This window comes from Anomaloglossus baeobatrachus, chromosome 4 (assembly GCF_048569485.1).
Source record: "Anomaloglossus baeobatrachus isolate aAnoBae1 chromosome 4, aAnoBae1.hap1, whole genome shotgun sequence".
Classification (NCBI taxonomy): domain Eukaryota; kingdom Metazoa; phylum Chordata; class Amphibia; order Anura; family Aromobatidae; genus Anomaloglossus; species Anomaloglossus baeobatrachus.
The window spans coordinates 699,382,788-699,402,674 of NC_134356.1; the positions used below are offsets into that span (position 1 = coordinate 699,382,788).

A 19,887-nucleotide genomic window follows, 5' to 3' on the forward strand; every position below is an offset into this window, starting at 1 on the left:
GCTGCCGAGATCGCTGCTGAGTCACGCTTTTTGTGACGCAGCAGTGACCTCATTAGCGATCTCGCTGTGTGTGACAATGAGCAGCGATCTGGCCCCTGCTGCGAGATCGCTGCTCGTTACATACAGCCCTGGTTCGTTTTCTTCAAAGCCGCTCTCCCGCTGTGACACACAGATCGCTGTGTGTGACAGCGAGAGAGCGACAAATGAAGCGAGCAGGAGCCGGCATCTGACAGCTGAGGTAAGCTGTATCCAAGATAAACATCGGGTAACCAAGGTGGTTACCCGATATTTACCTTAGTTACGAGCCTCTGCAGCTCTCACGCTGCCTGTGCTGCCGGCTCCGGCTCTCTGCACATGTAGCTGCTGTACACATCGGGTTAATTAACCCGATGTGTACAGCAGCTAGGAGAGCAAGGAGCCAGCGCTAAGCAGTGTGCGCGGCTCCCTGCTCTCTGAACATGTAGCTGCATTACACATCGGGTTAATTAACCCGATGTGTACTGTAGCTATGGTAGGAGAGCAAGGAGCCAGCGCTCAGTGTGCGCGGCTCCCTGCTCCCTGCACACACAGCTGTGCGCTGGTAACTAATGTAAACATCGGGTAACAATACCCGATGTTTACCTTAGTTACCAGTCTCCGCAGCTTCCAGACGGCAGCTCCGTGCAAGCGCAGCGTCGCTTGCACGTCGCTGCTGGCTGGGGGCTGTTCACTGGTCGCTGGTGAGATCTGCCTGTTTGACAGCTCACCAGCGACCATGTAGCGATGCAGCAGCGATCCTGACCAGGTCAGATCGCTGGTCGAATCGCTGCTGCATCGCTAAGTGTGAAGGTACCCTAAGGAAGGTGCCTTATCCTGGGGTATAACAAGTCTAAGGAAGGTGCCTTATCATGGAGTATAACAAGTCTAAGGAAGGTCCCTTATCATGGGGTATAACAAGTCTAAGGAAGGTGCCTTATCATGGGATATAACAAGTCTAAGGAAGGTCCCTAATCATGGGGTATAACAAGTCTAAGGAAGGTCCCTTATCATGAGGTATAACAAGTCTAAGGAAGGTGCCTTATCATGAGGTATAACAAGTCTAAGGAAGGGCCCTTATCATGGGGTATGACAAGTCTAAGGAAGGTGCCTTATCATGGGGTATAACAAGTCTAAGGAAGGTCCCTTATCATGGGGTATAACAAGTCTAAGGTTCCTCATAATGGGGTATAACAAGTCTAAGGTCTACCATCATGGAGTGTAAGAAGTCTATGGTCCCTCATCATGGGGTATAACAAGTCTAATCTTCCTCATCATTGGGTCTAACAAGTCTAAGCTCACTCCTACTTGGGTAGAAGACGTTTAAGCTCCCTCATCATGGGGTGTAACAAGTCTAAGCTCTCTCAACATGGGGTGTAACAAGTCTAAGGTCCCTCATCATTGGGTAGAACAAGTCTAAGCTCTCTCAACATGGGGTGTAACAAGGCTAAAGGCTACTTTACACACTGCGATATCGGTCCCGATATCGCTAGTGTGGGTAGCCGCCCCCATCTGTTGCGCGACACGGGCAAATCGCTGCCCGTGCCGCACAACATTGCCCAGACCGGTCACACATACATACCTGTCCGGCGACGTCGCTGTGACGGGCGAACCGCCTCCTTTCTAAGGGGGCGGTCCGTGCGGCGTCACAGAACCGCCGCCCAATAGCAGCGGAGGGGCGGAGCTGAGCGGGACGTCACATCCCGCCCACCTCCTTCCTTCCTCATAGCGGCCGGGAGGCAGGTAAGGGGAGCTTCCTCGTTCCTGCGGCGTCACACGCAGCGATGTGTGCTGCCGCAGGAACGAGGAACAACCTCGTTACTGCTGCAGTAACGAGATTTGAGAATGGACCCCCGTATCGCCGATTAGCGATTTTGCACGTTTTTGCAACGATGCAAAATCGCTTATCGGTGTTACACGCAACGGCATCGCTAATGCGGCCGGATGTGCGTCACGAATTCCGTGACCCCAACGAGTTCGCATTAGCGATGTCGCAGCGTGTAAAGCCCGCTTTAGCTGATGTTTCATTTGGTGCAATAAGTCTAGGCTCCCTCAGCAAACGGTCTGTTTAATTAAACTAGTCTCTCCTCCTAGGATTTATGTTGAGTGTGTTTCTAAGTTCTTCCTTTAAAAAATTGAACAATTAATATTAAAAAAATCATTACAGGCATATCTGTAAAAATCTAGTGAAGGCGCTGGGGTGGACATGTGACTGGTAATGATGGAGAGAGTGGTCTTTGACACAACATATGCTTTAATAACTGGAATCATATAATAAACTGATAAAACAAGCAGTAAGAACATTATAACATCTGCTGCTTAGAAAAACCTCCCGGCCGCTCCCCACCCATCATAGCTTCTGTCCATGAAAGCTGTGCTGACGTCACGCTGGGGGCTCAGCCACGGGAACACGGCCTGTGTGACAAAATAACAACATTAGTGACTTGTCAGAAGGCATAATAAACTATGTCACATTCAAGTCCTCTGTCACCTTACCTAGCGATTCCAGCACCGAGCAGCGCAGAAGAGCGACATCTCTGTAACCCCATCAACAGAATATTATCCAACTATGTCATGAACGCGGGTCATGTAAAATTGTCTCAGATGCCGGCGGGATATTCAGGGACTGTTGTGAAGCTACATCACTCCACTGTTCTTTTGCTCCATGCTGCTATTCCCAGTCTCCAATGCAACACAATGCAGCTCTGCTGAATCAGCCATAGTTGTCTGCAACATTATTCACCGCAGTCTCATCTCTGCTACATCAAACACCACTGCTCCAGCTCTGCTACATCAAACACCACTCCTCCAGCTTTGCTACATCAAACTCCACTGCTCCAGCTCTGCTACATCAAACTCCACTGCTCCAGCTCTGCTACATCAAACACCACTGCTCCAGCTCTGCTACATCAAACACCACTGCTCCAGCTCTGTTACATCAAACACCACTGCTCCAGCTTTGCTACATCAAACTCCACTACTCCAGCTCTGCTACATCAAACTCCACTGCTCAAGCTTTGCTACATCAAACACCACTGCTCCAGCTCTGCTACATCAAACACCACTGCTCCAGCTCTGCTACATCAAACACCACTGCTCCAGCTTTGCTACATCAAACTCCACTGCTCCAGCTCTGCTACATCAAACTCCACTGCTCCAGCTCTGCTACATCAAACACCACTGCTCCAGCTCTGCTACATCAAACTCCACTGCTCCAGCTCTGCTACATCAAACTCCACTGCTCCAGCTCTGCTACATCAAACACCACTGCTCCAGCTTTGCTACATCAAACTCCACTGCTCCAGCTCTGCTACATCAAACACCACTGCTCCAGCTTTGCTACATCAAACTCCACTGCTCCAGCTCTGCTACATCAAACACCACTGCTCCAGCTCTGCTACATCAAACTCCACTGCTCCAGCTCTACTACATCAAACTCCACTGCTCCAGCTTTGCCAGGAGAAAATCCAGAACCAGAGTCGTTGACTCTGTTAAGGCATTATCGTACATCCATACATTTACTTCAGAGGCGTACATGCTGACATCAGGTACATCCTTTCTGTTTTTTAGAAGTGTTGTATTGCGTCTTGCACCTTGTTTGCATTACCCTATGTTCAGTGCACCCGTGGATATTGAGGGTGATGGACTTGGCTATTCTTTCATACTTTTACTACACCTGTCACTGCAGTCTGAACTATGTTATGTTGGACATTCATCACTATCCCAGTACTACTACATCTGTCATCATTGTCCCCAGTTTTACTACATCAGACATTGCTGTTCCAGCTCTACTACATCAGACATTGCTGTTCCTGCTGTACTACATCAGACATTGCTGTTCCAGGTCTACTACATCAGACATTGCTGTTCCTGCTGTACTACATCAGACATTGCTGTTCCAGGTCTACTACATCAGACATTGCTGTTCCAGGTCTACTACATCAGACATTGCTGTTCCAGGTCTACTACATCAGATATTGCTGTTCCAGCTCTACTACATCAGACATTGCTGTTCCAGCTCTACTACATCAGACATTGCTGTTCCAGCTCTACTACATCAGACATTGCTGTTCCAGGTCTACTACATCAGACATTGCTGTTCCAGCTCTACTACATCAGATATTGCTGTTCCAGCTCTACTACATCAGACATTGCTGTTCCAGCTCTACTACATCAGATATTGCTGTTCCAGCTCTACTACATCAGACATTGCTGTTCCAGCTCTACTACATCAGACATTGCTGTTCCAGCTCTACTACATCAGACATTGCTGTTCCAGGTCTACTACATCAGACATTACTGTTCCAGCTCTACTACATCAGACATTGCTGTTCCAGGTCTACTACATCAGATATTGCTGTTCCAGGTCTACTACATCAGACATTGCTGTTCCAGGTCTACTACATCAGACATTGCTGTTCCAGGTCTACTACATCAGATATTGCTGTTCCAGGTCTACTACATCAGACATTGCTGTTTCAGGTCTACTACATCAGATATTGCTGTTCCAGCTCTACTACATCAGACATTGCTGTTCCAGGTGTACTACAACAGATATTGCTGTTCCAGGTCTACTACATAAGACATTACTGTTCCAGCTCTACTACATCAGACATTGCTGTTCCAGCTCTACTACATCAGACATTGCTGTTCCAGCTCTACTACATCAGACATTGCTGTTCCAGTCTACTACATTAGATATTGCTGTTCCAGCTCTACTACATCAGACATTGCTGTTCCAGCTCTACTACATCAGATATTCCTGTTCCAGCTCTACTACATCAGACATTGCTGTTCCAGCTCTACTACATCAGATATTACTGTTCCAGCTCTACTACATCAGATATTGCTGTTCCAGGTCTACTACATCAGATATTGCTGTTTCAGCTGTACTACATCAGATATTGCTGTTCCAGGTCTACTACATCAGATATTGCTGTTCCAGCTCTACTACATCAGCTATTGCTGTTCCAGGTCTACTACATCAGATATTACTGCTCCAGCTCTACTACATAACATATTGCTGTTCCAGCTCTACTACATCAGACATTACTGCTCCAGCTCTACTACATCAGACATTGCTGTTCCAGGTCTACTACATCAGACATTACTGTTCCAGCTCTACTACATCAGATATTGCTTTTCCAGCTCTACTACATCAGACATTGCTGTTCCAAGTCTACTATATCAGACATTACTGTTCCAGCTCTACTACATCAGATATTGCTGTTCCAGCTCTACTACATCAGACATTGCTGTTCCAGGTCTACTACATCAGACATTACTGTTCCAGCTCTACTACATCAGACATTGCTGTTCCAGCTCTACTACATCAGCTATTGCTGTTCCAGGTCTACTACATCAGACATTGCTGTTCAAGCTCTACTACACCAGATATTGCTGTTCCAGGTCTACTACATCAGACATTACTATTCCAGCTCCAATACATCAGATATTGCTGTTCTAGGTCTACTACATCAGCTATTGCTGTTCCAGCTCTACTACATCAGATATTGCTGTTCCAGCTCTACTACAACAGATATTGTTGTTCCAGCTCTACATCAGCTTTTGCTGTTCCAGCTCTACTACATCAGACATTACTGCTCCAGCTCTACTACATCAGATATTGCTGTTCCAGCTCTACCACATCAGATATTGCTGATCCAGCTCTACTACATCAGATATTGCTGTTCCAGCTCTACTACATCAGACATTGCTGTTCCAGCTCTACTATATCAGACATGGCTGTTCCAGCTCTACTTTCTCAGATGTCGCTGCTTCAGCTCTGCTATCACAGTTTGACTTCTCCTATATGGCTTGTTATATCTTTGACACCACTTCTCCCTATTTCATCCTGCATGCTGCACCAGCACCAACTGTCCACAATGCTCAAGAAATGCTCTTCTGGACCAGTGACTTCAAAGATCCACCTAAGCCACTCCACATAATCCTATGCACTCCTATGGATTTCCAATCCACCCTCTCCTGTCCTCTCTTACCTCACATACTGTATAGCCACTCTACCAATTCTCATAATAGGGTATAAAACGGGTCTACTAAAAGTAACCTCCCTCTGCACGTGTTATATCAAGTGTATGCCCCTTATAATGCTAAACAAGTCTAGGCTCCCTCAGCCAGGGGTATTCAAGACTAATCATTCTCATCATGAGGTTTAACAAATCTAAACTTCCTCATCATGGAGTATAAGAAGACTAAGCCTCCTCACCAGTGGGTGTAAGAAGTCTAAGCTCCCTCGCTTGTAGGTGTAAGAAGTCTATGCTCCCTCACCAGTGGGTGTAAGAAGTATAAGCTCCCTCCCCAGTGGGTGTAAGAAGTCTAAGCTCCCTCGCTTGTGGCTGAAAGAAGTCTAAGCTCCCTCACCAGTGGGTGTAAGAAGTCTAAGCTCCCTCACCAGTGGATGTAAGAAGTATAAGCTCCCTCCCCAGTGGGTGTAAGAAGTATAAGCTACTGCACCAGTGTGTATAAGAAGTCTAAGCTTCCTCACCAGTGGATGTAAGAAGTCTAAGCTCCCTCCCCAGTGGGTGTAAGAAGTCTAAGCTCCCTCACCAGTGGGTGTAAGAAGTATAAGCTACTGCACCAGTGGGTATAAGTAGTCTAAGCTTTCTCACCAGTGGATGTAAGAAGTCTAAGCTCCCTCCCCAGTGGGTGTAAGAAGTACAAGCACCCTCACCAGTGGGTGTAAGAAATATAAGCTCCCTCACCAGTGGGTGTAAGAAGCATAAGCTTCCTCACCAGTGGGTGTAAGAAGTCTAAGCTCCCTCACCAGTGGATGTAAGAAGTATAAGCTCCCTCCCCAGTGGGTGTAAGAAGTATAAGCTACTGCACCAGTGTGTATAAGAAGTCTAAGCTTCCTCACCAGTGGATGTAAGAAGTCTACGCTCCCTCCCCAGTGGGTGTAAGAAGTACAAGCACCCTCACCAGTGGGTGTAAGAAATATAAGCTCCCTCACCAGTGGGTGTAAGAAGCATAAGCTTCCTCACCAGTGGATGTAAGAAGTCTAAGCTCCCTCACCAGTGGGTGTAAGAAGTCTAAGCTCCCTCACCAGTGGGTGTAAGAAGTATAAGCTCCCTCCCCAGTGGATGTAAGAAGTCTAAGCTCTCTCATCAGTGGGTGTAAAAAGTATAAGCTACCTCACCAGTGGGTGCAATCAATTTAACTTCACTCATCAAGTGGTTTAAAAAATCTAACTTCCCTCATTATGGGATTTGATATGCCTAATCTCACTCTTTATGGAAGAAATCTAAGCTCTTTCACCATTGGGTGTAAGAAGTATAAGCACCCTCACCAGTGGGTGTAAGAAGTATAGCACCCTCACCAGTGGGTATAAGAAATCTAAGCTCCCTGACTAGTGGGTGTAAGAAATCTAAGCTCCATCACCAGTGGGTGTAAGAAGTCTAAGCTGCCTCACCAGTGGGTGTAAAAAGTATAAGCTCCCTCCCCAGTGGGTGTAAGAAGTCTAAGCTACTGCACCATTGGGTAGAAGAAGTCTAAGCTTCCTTACCAGTGGATGTAAGAAGTCTAAGCTCCATCCCCAGTGGGTGTAAGAAGTCTAAGCTCCCTCACTTGTTGTTGTAAGAAGTCTAAGCTCCCTCACCAGTGGGTTTAAGAAGTATAAGCACCCTCACCAGTGCTTGTAAGAAATCTAAGCTCCCTTACCAGTGGGTGTAAGAAGTCTAAGCTCCCTCCCCAGTGGGTGTAAGAAGTATAAGCTCCCTCCCTAGTGGGTGTAAGAAGTCTAAGCTACTGCACCAGTGGAAGTCTAAGCTTCCTCACCAGTGGATGTAAGAAGTCTAAGCTCCCTTACCAGTGGGTGTAAGAAGTATAAGCACCCTCACCAGTGGGTGTAATAAATCTAAGCTCCCTCACCAGTGGGTGTAAGAAGTATAAGCACCCTCACCAGTGTATGTAAGAAATCTAAGCTCCCTCACCAGTGGGTGTAAGAAGTCTAAGCTCCCTCAATTGTTGTAAGAAGTCTAAGCTCCCTCACCAGTGGGTTTAAGAAGTTTAACCACCCTCACCAGTGCGTGTAAGAAATCTAAGCTCCCTTTCCAGTGGGTGTAAGAAATCTAAGCTCCCTCCCTAGTGGGTGTAAGAAGTCTAAGCTCCCTCACTTGTGGGTGTAAGAAGTCTAAGCTCCCTCCCCAGTGGATGTAAGAAGTCTAACCTCCATCCCCAGTGGGTGTAAGAAGTCTAAGCTCCCTCACTTGTGGGTGTAAGAAGTCTAAGCTCCCTCCCTAGTGGGTGTAAGAAGTCTAAGCTCCCTCACTTGTGGGTGTAAGAAGTCTAAGCTCCCTCACCAGTGGGTGCAAGAAGTCCAAGTTCACTTATCAAGTGGTTGAAAAAAATCTAAACTCCCTCATCATGAGATTTAATATGCTTAATCTCACTCTTTATGGAGTATAAGTCATTTAAAGCTCCACTCCACCCTCTTTTATCCCTACTCACTTCAGTTGAGGTTATTCTACATTTTTCTGACCCCTCTCGTCAACGGATACTCCACCCTTTCTAGACCATCTCATAAAACAATTGTCTACCCTCAACAATTTCTTCTTATATACATCCACTCCACCCTCATCTGTCCCTTCTCATATACAGCCACTCCACCCTCACCTGTCCCTTCTCATATACAGCCACTCCACTCTCACCTGTCCCTTCTCATATACAGCCGCTCCACCCTCACCTGTCCCTTCTCATATACAGCCTCTCCACCCTCATCTGTCCCTTCTCATATACAGCCACTCCACTCTCACCTGTCCCTTCTCATATACAGCCACTCCACCCTCACCTGTCCCTTCTCATATACAGCCACTCCACCCTCACCTGTCCCTTCTCATATACAGCCACTCCACCCTCACCTGTCCCTTCTCATATACAGCCACTCCACTCTCACCTGTCCCTTCTCATATACAGCCACTCCACCCTCACCTGTCCCTTCTCATATACAGCCACTCCACCCTCACCTGTCCCTTCTCATATACAGCCACTCCACTGTCACCTGTCCCTTTTCATATACGCCCACTCCACCCTCACCTGTCCCTTCTCATTTACAGCCACTCCACCCTCACCTGTCCCTTCTCATATACAGCCTCTCCACCCTCACCTGTCCCTTCTCATATACAGCCACTCCACCCTCACCTGTCCCTTCTCATATACGCCCACTCCACCCTCACCTGTCCCTTCTCATATACAGCCACTCCACCCTTACCTGTCCCTTCTCATATACAGCCACTACACCCTCACCTGTCCCTTCTCATATACAGCCTCTCCACCCTCACCTGTCCCTTCTCATATACAGTCACTGCACCCTCACCTGTCCCTTCTCATATACAGCCACTCCACCCTCACCTGTCCGTTCTCATATACAGCCACTCCACTCTCACCTGTCCCTTCTCATATACAGCCACTCCACCCTCACCTGCCCCTTCTCATATACAGCCGCTCCACCCTCACCTGTCCCTTCTCATATACAGCCGCTCCACCCTCACCTGTCCCTTCTCATATACAGCCACTCCACCCTCACCTGTCCCTTCTCATATACGGCCACTCCACTCTCACCTGTCCCTTCTCATATACAGCCACTCCACCCTCACCTGTCCCTTCTCATATATAGCCACTCCACTATCACCTGTCCCTTCTCATATACAGCCACTCCACTCTCACCTGTCCCTTCTCATATACAGCCGCTTCACCCTCACCTGTCCCTTCTCATATACAGCCTCTCCACCCTCACCTGTCCCTTCTCATATACAGCCGCTCCACCCTCACCTGTCCCTTCTCATATACGCCCACTCCACCCTCACCTGTTCCTTCTCATATACAGCCACTCCACCCTCACCTGTCCCTTCTCATATACAGCCACTCTACTCTCACCTGTCCCTTCTCATATACAACCACTCCACCCTCACCTGTCCCTTCTCATATACAGCCACTCCACTCTCACCTGTCCCGTCTTATATACAGCCACTCCACCCTTACCTGTCCCTTCTCATATACAGTCACTCCACTCTCACCTGTCCCTTCTCATATACAGTCACTGCACCCTCACCTGTCCCTTCTCATATACAGCCACTCCACTCTCACCTGTCCCTTCTCATATACAGCCACTCCACTCTCACCTGTCCCTTCTCATATACAGCCACTCCACTCTCACCTGTCCCTTCTCATATACAGCCACTCCACTCTCACCTGTCCCTTCTCATATACAGCCACTCCACCCTCACCTGTCCCTTCTCATATACAGCCACTCCACTCTCACCTGTCCCTTCTCATATACAGTCACTCCACTCTCACCTGTCCCTTCTCATATACAGCCACTCCACTCTCATCTGTCCCTTCTCATATACAGCCACTCCACTCTCACCTGTCCCTTCTCATATACAGCCACTCCACTCTCATCTGTCCCTTCTCATATACAGCCACTCCACTCTCACCTGTCCCTTCTCATATACAGCCACTCCACCCTCACCTGTCCCTTCTCATATACAGCCACTCCACTCTCACCTGTCCCTTCTCATATACAGCCGCTCCACCCTCACCTGTACCTTCTCATATAAAGCCACTCCACCCTCTTCTGTAGCCTCTTATATACGGCCACTCCAGCTTCACGTGTTCGGTCCCTTATTCAACCACTCCACTGTCTTCTCTCTCTACTCATGTAAAGTCACCTCCTATATCTACAGGTAAATAGCGTCTCTGAATGTGACATGTTTCCGTTTAGTTCTGTTCACTTCGTAACACCGTTGTCCCCGCTGTAGGGACACCAAGATAACCCGTGGCCAGCCGGCGCCCTCACTGCCTCTCCAAAGCCTTCCACGTGTGCTCCTGCTGCCTCCTGCTCCTGGGGCCTACGCACACCACACAGGCCCCCGGGAATGCACTTAAAGGACTAACGCCCTTTTACCTGGCAGTGCATCCCAGCATATGGCTGAGAGGCACTAGGAATTTAAGGCATCCTCCCACTAGGGAATGGGCGTGAGCAACGTGGTCAGTTAGTTAGTGTCTGCCTGGCTAGCTAGCTGTCAAGTCCCGTTGTCCCATACCTGCTATTTGTACCCGTTACCTTTCCTGCGCCCAAATTGCCGTACTTGTCCGTTTCTGCTGTCCTGGCTGCATCAGCCATCCCACCTTCCTTCACCTGCACTTAAGACTGTATCTAACTGTTCCTGAGCCCATCCCTGCCCTTGGGTTCAGCTGTCACAGTCCCGACACTGCCCTGGGAGGGGCACCTGGCGTCTACAGGCAGCCTAGCCATTCTCATCATCTGGGGCTCTAGCGTATACCCAGTAGGCGCTTAGTTATGCCCCTCCCTCATCAGGGTAAACTCAGGTAATCCCTGAGGTCCAATGGGTCCACTCCCGCCTCAACACCAGTGAGCGTTACAGTTTGCTCCGGTTATAGATTTCACTGACTCTGACACCCCTTCACTTCCAGCCCTGTATCGGGAGATGTCTCAGATGCAGGACCAGCAGGATCACATTCTGTTGTGTCTGCGATCTGTAAACGCCCATCTGAACGACCTGGGCCAGGCTGTCTCATCTGCATCCATTCAACCTGCAGCTCCAGCACCGACAGCATTCCTGTGAAGATGTAATTTACCCTCTCACTGTATATGCTGTGATACTAGGTCATGATATGTATATTTCCCTGGTTGTATTAGTTGTAATTCATGTATTTCCTTGGGGGAGCTACTGGTCTCAATGTGTCTCTCTCATACAATTGTAGTCTTGGCATCTAATGTGATTATGTAAATAGCCTGTCCTCTTCTTTCCAGAGTTGTGTATCTAATCTGTAATTGAATTGGCCAGTGAAGGAATAGTCATTGTTCTGCACAGCAGGGGATCCCTTCATCTACTGTGGCTGGCAGACATATCGGAGCCCTGTGATGGACCAAACCATTGATGATAGGATGTGTGACCCCCACCCCCTGAACATGGTGGGCTGGTCAAGGAGCACGGACAATGCATTTCCCTTTTTGTAACTTCAGAGTGCGCTGAAACTTGAAGGGAGCAGGAGCTCCAGCCTGTGTGGCTGTGGACACGGACGGAGCTAGGCCTGTGTGGCAGCCCGTGGGATTGTGTGGAACTCTTTGGACTACTGTAAGGACGATTGCTTTGTAATCCGGTCCGAGGATTGTCGGGAAGGGCCCCCGAATCTGTTTTACGTAGACTTATCGTGTGCTGTTCCAGTGTTCTTGTGAATAAACCTGTTGGATCGTTCCTCGGCCTGTTGTCTCTCCTTGCTCTGCTGTACACCCCGTCACAAACTGGTTGGCAGCGCTGGGATCAGAGCAGAAGGAATGGAGGACAATGGCTCAACATCAGGAACCAGCACTGCAGAGTACAAGACCTGGACTTTGGGGAGCCTGCAATCAAAGGCCTGTGAAGTAGGAGTTCGTTTCAAAGGACTCTCCAAGGAGCAGCTGATTGAGGCGCTAGAAGGAGTCTGCTCGCAAAATGACGTGGAGGAAGGATCCTCACAGCAAAGGGAGGAAAGACGGGAGCTGGAGGTAAATACCCAAAAAAGTCAATGGATTGTGTGGTACATGGAAAAGATGGCACTGCTTGGAGATGAGGCCACCATAGAAGATAAGAGGGAGGCCATGCGTGGAGCTGAAGAGAAGGAGCGCAGGATGGAGGAGATGGCATTGCTGGATAAGCAGCTCGCTGTGGAAGCCGCGAGAGGTTCCAGACAGACTGTAACCCCAGCACCCATCATGAGGGAACTTCCCAGAGTGTCCCGCAAAGACTTCAAGCAGTTTAATGAGGCTGCTGGTGACATTGAGGGCTTCTTCCAGGACTTTGAGCATCAGTGTCGATTAATGGAAGTCCCAGAAAGGGAGCGCGTCCGGCATCTGGTTGGGCTCCTAGAGGGGGGAGCTGCTGAAGCCTATAGAGCTATGGACCCTCGGTGGAACTGTGAGTATGCGGAGATTAAACAGACTATTCTAGAACATTATGCTGTAACGCCAGACACTTACAGGACTCAGTTCCGTGCTTTAGCCTGTGATGGGGAAGTGTCTTTTAAGATATATGCTCATAGACTCAAACAAATATGTAATCGCTGGCTGGAGGCAGAGGAGGCCTTATCTTGGGAGACCTTCCTGCAGGTCATCCTAAAAGAACAATTCTTTGCCCAGTGCCCCGCTGAGATCCGGGAATGGGTGCGTGAGAGAAAACCAGCGACAGTGGAGGAAGCTGCTGCTCTCGCTGATGAGGCTCTCACCATCAAGCCTCAGTGGAGGGTTCTGTTGGAGGATGGAGAGACGCCTAACAGCTCCACAACACCGGATGCCCCCAGTTATTCTGTCCCCATTGTTCCCCGTTCCTCTAAGCCACCACATGTTGATACCCGTGTTAATGTGCCTCCAGTTGCTTCTACTGCACTTTCTGGAATACGCCGGGGAGAGGAAGTAACAGAGCGCAGGTGTTATGTTTGTAGGCATCCCGGGCATTTGCAGGCCTCATGCCCAGCCAGGCCATGGAGGAATCATCCTCAAACCCCTACAGCACCTTCAGGTGGGAGCCGGCCTCCAAGTTCCCCTACCCCTTACCCAAGAGGACGCCTTGGATGGAGGGAGACCCAGCTCAGATGCTATCAATGTGGACAGCCAGGGCATTGGCAAGTCTCCTGCCCAGCTGTTCAAATGAGGACTGATCCTGCACCCAATCGGATTGTTAATTATTTACAGCCCAGTGCCATGGAGGAAGATGTGGCACCGTTATGTGAGGACTGGCCTAGTGACTCAGCCCATGTTGCACCACCAGGAGTTTACGGGGTGCGACATGCAGTTATGACGACTTCTGCTCATCGAGGTAAGCACTTGCAGGAGGTTGTGCTGGATGGACAGAGACTTGTTGGATTTTGTGACTCGGGTGCTTTCCTCACACTGGCTGATCCCCGAGTGGTTCGGCCTGAGGCAATCCATAGAGGACCTGGGATTGTCATTGAACTGGCTGGTGGACAATGGAGGACTATTCCCACAGCCACTGTGGATCTGAACTTTGGTTTTGGGGTCAAGCGATGTGTGGTTGGGGTGATGGGTGGTCTGCCTGCAGCTGTTCTCCTGGGCAATGATGTGGGAGAGCTACGATGCCAATTCGTGGCTGCATGAAGCCACATGTAAGTAACGCTCTGCCTGTGTGTACTTAACCAGTGACCTGTAGAGGTCCCTAGTACGTACACAAGTTGGGAGGGGGAGGGATTGTGAAGATGTAATTTACCCTCTCACTGTATATGCTGTGATACTAGGTCATGATATGTATATTTCCCTGGTTGTATTAGTTGTAATTCATGTATTTCCTTGGGGGAGCTACTGGTCTCAATGTGTCTCTCTCATACAATTGTAGTCTTGGCATCTAATGTGATTATGTAAATAGCCTGTCCTCTTCTTTCCAGAGTTGTGTATCTAATCTGTAATTGAATTGGCCAGTGAAGGAATAGTCATTGTTCTGCACAGCAGGGGATCCCTTCATCTACTGTGGCTGGCAGACATATCGGAGCCCTGTGATGGACCAAACCATTGATGATAGGATGTGTGACCCCCACCCCCTGAACATGGTGGGCTGGTCAAGGAGCACGGACAATGCATTTCCCTTTTTGTAACTTCAGAGTGCGCTGAAACTTGAAGGGAGCAGGAGCTCCAGCCTGTGTGGCTGTGGACACGGACGGAGCTAGGCCTGTGTGGCAGCCCGTGGGATTGTGTGGAACTCTTTGGACTACTGTAAGGACGATTGCTTTGTAATCCGGTCCGAGGATTGTCGGGAAGGGCCCCCGAATCTGTTTTACGTAGACTTATCGTGTGCTGTTCCAGTGTTCTTGTGAATAAACCTGTTGGATCGTTCCTCGGCCTGTTGTCTCTCCTTGCTCTGCTGTACACCCCGTCACAATTCCTGCCTCGTCTGTCTGCTCCACCTCGTTTTGACAGCTACCCTAAGCAGCGCCAAGGATTGATCAATCAGTGCATTGTGCACTTTAAACTGTTAACCCACCAGTTTTCTTTGGACCAGGCTAAAGTGGCATTCCTATTGTCGCACCTCAGTGGGGAGGCTCTCGCTTGGGTTAACCCTCTGTGTCAGAGAAGAGACCCGGTTATCTCGAACATCACAGATTTCCTGGAGGCCTTCCTGAAAGTTTTTGATGAGTACGGGTGTGTCGCCTCTGCTGCGTCCTCTTTACTATAGCTGTGTCAAGGTGTTCAGACTGTTGGACAGTACGCAGTTCAGCTCCGCACGCTCTTCTCCGAACTGGAATAATCAGACACTGGAGGACGCTTTTTAGCAAGGTTCATCCGGGAAGATTAAGGATGAACTGGAAGTTTGTGATGTTCCTGCTATGCTGGATAACCTGAATTCCTTTCCTCCCTGAGGTTCCAGGAGCGATCCATGGAGGTGACGTGATAGGAGACCTATACGTCTGGGTCCATCCCTCCAGAGGCCATTGGTGTCCCAGTTTCCAGTTGCCGCTCCTGAACCTATGCAGGTGGACTATATCAAGATGTTAAGAACATTGTCAAGGCAAGGGTCTGTGTTTCTACTGCAGAGGTGCGGAACACTTCATGCATGTCTCATGAGGCCGTGACTTTCTTGCCTGGAGGTGCCACTCTGGGAAGAACAAGTCCTCTTTGTCCCTTTCCGGATCCATATCGTATGGAGTTATGTGGTTCCCTGAAACGGCCCACCTTGATTCCGGATTTGCTGGGAACTTCATTCAACAGTCTGTGGTGGATCTGTACCAGATTCCCATCTGACACTTCCAGAAACCCTTGACGGTGACCTCTGTTGATGAAGCACGCTGGACTGAACCCATACGCTTTGTGTCCGAACCAGTGGAGCTTTGGGTGGGAACTTCGCTTTCAGAGATAATCTCTTTCAAGGTGCTTCTGAACTTGTCTTGTTCACTTCTCCTGAGTGTACCTTGGCTCCATTACCACAAGCCTGTTCTGGACTGGAAATTCGAAGAGATGCTTCATTGGCAGAGGAATTGCTGGTCCTTGAAGTATTAGTGATGACAACTTTGGAAACCGGTTCCATCTGCTATTCTGGGACTGGGAAGAAGCTTCCCAAGCAACAGCCATCTCGCCTACCCCTTCCACCGGCCATTCCTACAGCCATCAACTTGGAAGACATCTTGCTGGAGAAGAAGGTTCCTTCAGAACTGGTGAAGCAGGGGGCGTAAGAGGGGGGTACTGTAATGGCGGCATCCCTGGTGCAGGAACGCTGACATACTTACCACCACGACCGACCTGCCCCCTCCCCCGCCTCTCCGAAGCCCGTCAACATGTGCTCTAGTGGCCTCCTGCTCCCGGGGCCTGAGCACGCTGCATAGGTCTTCTGGAATGCACTAAAGGGTACTTTACACGCTGAAACATCGCTAGCGTTTGCTAGCGATGTCGAGCGAGATAGCACCCGCCCCCGTCGTATGTGCGATATGTGGTGATCGCTGCCGTAGCGAACATTATCGCTACGGCAGCGTCACATGCACGTACCTTGTTAGTGACATCGCTGTGACCGCCCAACAATCCCTCCCTCAAGGGGGAGGTGCGTTCGGCGTCATAGTGACGTCACTGCGGCGTCACTAAGCAGCTGGCCAATAGAAGCGGAGGGGCGGAGATGAGCGGGACGTAACATCCCGCACACCTCCTTCCTTCCGCATTGCCGGTGGACGCAGGTAAGGAGATGTTCCTCGTTCCTGTGGTGTCGCACATAGCGATGTGTGATGCCGCAGAAGAAGGGAATTTTGTTTACTTACCGTAAATTCCTTTTCTTCTAGCTCCAATTGGGAGACCCAGACAATTGGGTGTATAGCTATGCCTCCGGAGGCCACACAAAGTATTACACTAAAAGTGTAAAGCCCCTCCCCTTCAGCCTATACACCCCCCGTACTGCTACGGGCTCATCAGTTTTGGTGCAAAAGCCAGAAGGAGGAAAAAATTATAAACTGGTTTAAAGTAAATTCAATCCGAAGGAATATCGGAGAACTGAAACCATTTAACATGAACAACATGTGTATACAAAAAACAGGGGCGGGTGCTGGGTCTCCCAATTGGAGCTAGAAGAAAAGGAATTTACGGTAAGTAAACAAAATTCCCTTCTTCTTTGTCGCTCCTAATTGGGAGACCCAGACAATTGGGACGTCCAAAAGCAGTCCCTGGGTGGGTAAAATAATACCTCGTAAGAGAGCCGTAAAACGGCCTCTTCCTACAGGTGGGCAACCGCCGCCTGAAGGACTCGTCTACCTAGGCTGGCATCCGCCGAAGCATAGGTATGCACCTGATAGTGCTTCGTGAAAGTGTTCAGGCTCGACCAGGTAGCCGCCTGACACACCTGCTGAGCCGTAGCCTGGTGCCTCAAAGCCCAGGATGCGCCCACGGCTCTGGTAGAATGGGCCTTCAGCCCTGAGGGAACCGGAAGCCCAGCCGAACGGTAAGCTTCGATAATTGGCTCCTTGATCCACCGAGCCAGGGTTGATTTGGAAGCCTGTGACCCTTTACGCTGGCCAGCGACAAGGACAAAGGGTGCATCCGAGTGGCGCAGGGGCGCCGTACGAGAAATGTAGAGTCTGAGTGCTCTCACCAGATCTAACAAGTGCAAATCCTTTTCACATTGGTGAACTGGATAAGGACAAAAAGAAGGTAAGGAGATATCCTGATTGAGATGAAAGGGGGATACCACCTTAGGGAGAAATTCCGGAACCGGACGCAGAACCACCTTGTCCTGGTGAAACACCAGGAAGGGAGCTTTGCATGACAGTGCAGCTAGCTCAGACACTCTGCGAAGTGAAGTGACTGCTACTAGAAAAACCACTTTCTGCGAAAGGCGTGCGAGCGAAATATCCCTCATTGGCTCGAATGGTGGTTTCTGAAGAACCATCAGCACCCTGTTCAGATCCCAGGGTTCTAACGGCCGCTTGTAAGGAGGGACGATGTGACAAACCCCCTGCAGGAACGTGCGTACCTGTGGAAGTCTGGCTAGGCGCTTCTGGAAAAACACAGAGAGCGCAGAGACTTGTCCCTTAAGGGAGCCGAGCGACAAACCCTTTTCCAGTCCAGATTGAAGGAAGGACAGAAAAGTGGGCAAGGCAAAAGGCCAGGGAGAAATACCCTGAGCAGAGCACCATGACAGGAAAATTTTCCACGTCCTGTGGTAGATCTTGGCGGACGTTGGTTTCCTAGCCTGTCTCATAGTGGCAATGACATCTTGAGATAATCCTGAAGACGCTAGGATCCAGGACTCAATGGCCACACAGTCAGGTTGAGGGCCGCAGAATTCAGATGGAAAAACGGCCCTTGAGATAGCAAGTCTGGTCGGTCTGGTAGTGCCCACGGTTGGCCGACCGTGAGATGCCACAGATCCGGGTACCACGACCGCCTCGGCCAGTCTGGAGCGACGAGGATGACGCGGCGGCAGTCGGCCCTGATCTTGCGTAACACTCTGGGCAACAGAGCCAGCGGAGGAAACACATAAGGGAGCTGAAACTGCGACCAATCCTGAACTAAGGCGTCTGCCGCCAGAGCTCTGGGATCTTGAGACCGTGCCATGAACGCCGGTACCTTGTTGTTGTGCCGTGACGCCATGAGGTCGACGTCCGGCACCCCCCAGCGGCAACAGATCTCCTGAAATACGTCCGGGTGAAGGGACCATTCCCCTGCATCCATGCCCTGGCGACTGAGATAATCTGCTTCCCAGTTTTCCACGCCTGGAATGTGAACTGCGGAGATGGTGGAGGCCGTGGCTTCCACCCACAGCAGAATCCGCCGGACTTCCTGGAAGGCTTGCCGACTGCGTGTGCCGCCTTGGTGGTTGATGTATGCCACCGCTGTGGAATTGTCTGACTGAATTCTGATCTGCTTGCCTTCCAGCCACTGCTGGAACGCTTTCAGGGCAAGATACACTGCCCGTATTTCCAGAACATTGATCTGAAGCGAGGACTCTTGCTGGGTCCACGTACCCTGAGCCCTGTGGTGGAGAAAAACCGCTCCCCACCCTGACAGACTCGCGTCCGTCGTGACCACCTCCCAGGATGGGGGTAGGAAGGATTTCCCTTTCGATAATGAAGTGGGAAGAAGCCACCACCGAAGGGAAGCTTTGGTCGCCTGCGAGAGGGAGACGTTCCTGTCGAGGGACGTCGGCTTCCTGTCCCATTTGCGTAGGATGTCCCATTGAAGAGGACGCAGGTGAAACTGCGCGAAAGGAACTGCCTCCATTGCTGCCACCATCTTCCCCAGGAAGTGCATGAGGCGCCTCAAGGTGTGTGACCGACCTTGAAGGAGAGATTGTACCCCTGTCTGTAGTGACCGCTGCTTGATCAGCGGAAGCTTCACTATCGCTGAGAGGGTATGAAACTCCATGCCAAGGTATGTCAGCGATTGGGCCGGTGTCAGATTTGACTTTGGAAAATTGATGATCCACCCGAAACTCTGGAGAGTCTCCAGGGTAGCGTCGAGGCTGTGTTGGCATGCCTCTAGAGAGGGTGCCTTGATCAACAGATCGTCCAAGTACGGGATCACCGAGCGACCCTGAGAGTGGAGGACCGCTACTACAGTAGCCATAACCTTGGTGAAAACCCGTGGGGCTGTTGCCAGGCCGAACGGCAGTGCCACGAACTGCAGGTGTTCGTTCCCTATGGCGAAGCGCAAGAAGCGCTGGTGCTCTGGAGCAATCGGTACGTGGAGATAAGCATCTTTCATATCGATCGATGCAAGGAAATCTCCTTGGGACATTGAGGCGATGACGGAGCGGAGGGATTCCATCCGGAACCGCCTGGTCTTTACGTGTTTGTTGAGAAGTTTCAGGTCCAGGACAGGTCGGAAAGACCCGTCCTTCTTTGGGACCACAAACAAGTTGGAGTAAAAAC

At 50.0% G+C, this 19,887-nt stretch overlaps 1 protein-coding gene across 1 annotated transcript in view; it reads right to left on the reverse strand.

Annotated features, from left to right (window-relative positions):
- Positions 1-2,271: 2,271 nt before the first annotated feature.
- INCA1 (inhibitor of CDK, cyclin A1 interacting protein 1) overlaps positions 2,272-19,887 on the reverse strand; it is a 130,804-nt gene continuing 113,188 nt past the window's right edge. Inside the window, exon 7 of the mRNA XM_075346738.1 lies at positions 2,272-2,430. Within this exon, the coding sequence (XP_075202853.1) occupies positions 2,335-2,430 (96 nt within the window). The 3' untranslated portion in view covers positions 2,272-2,334. The remainder of the gene's footprint in view (positions 2,431-19,887) is intronic.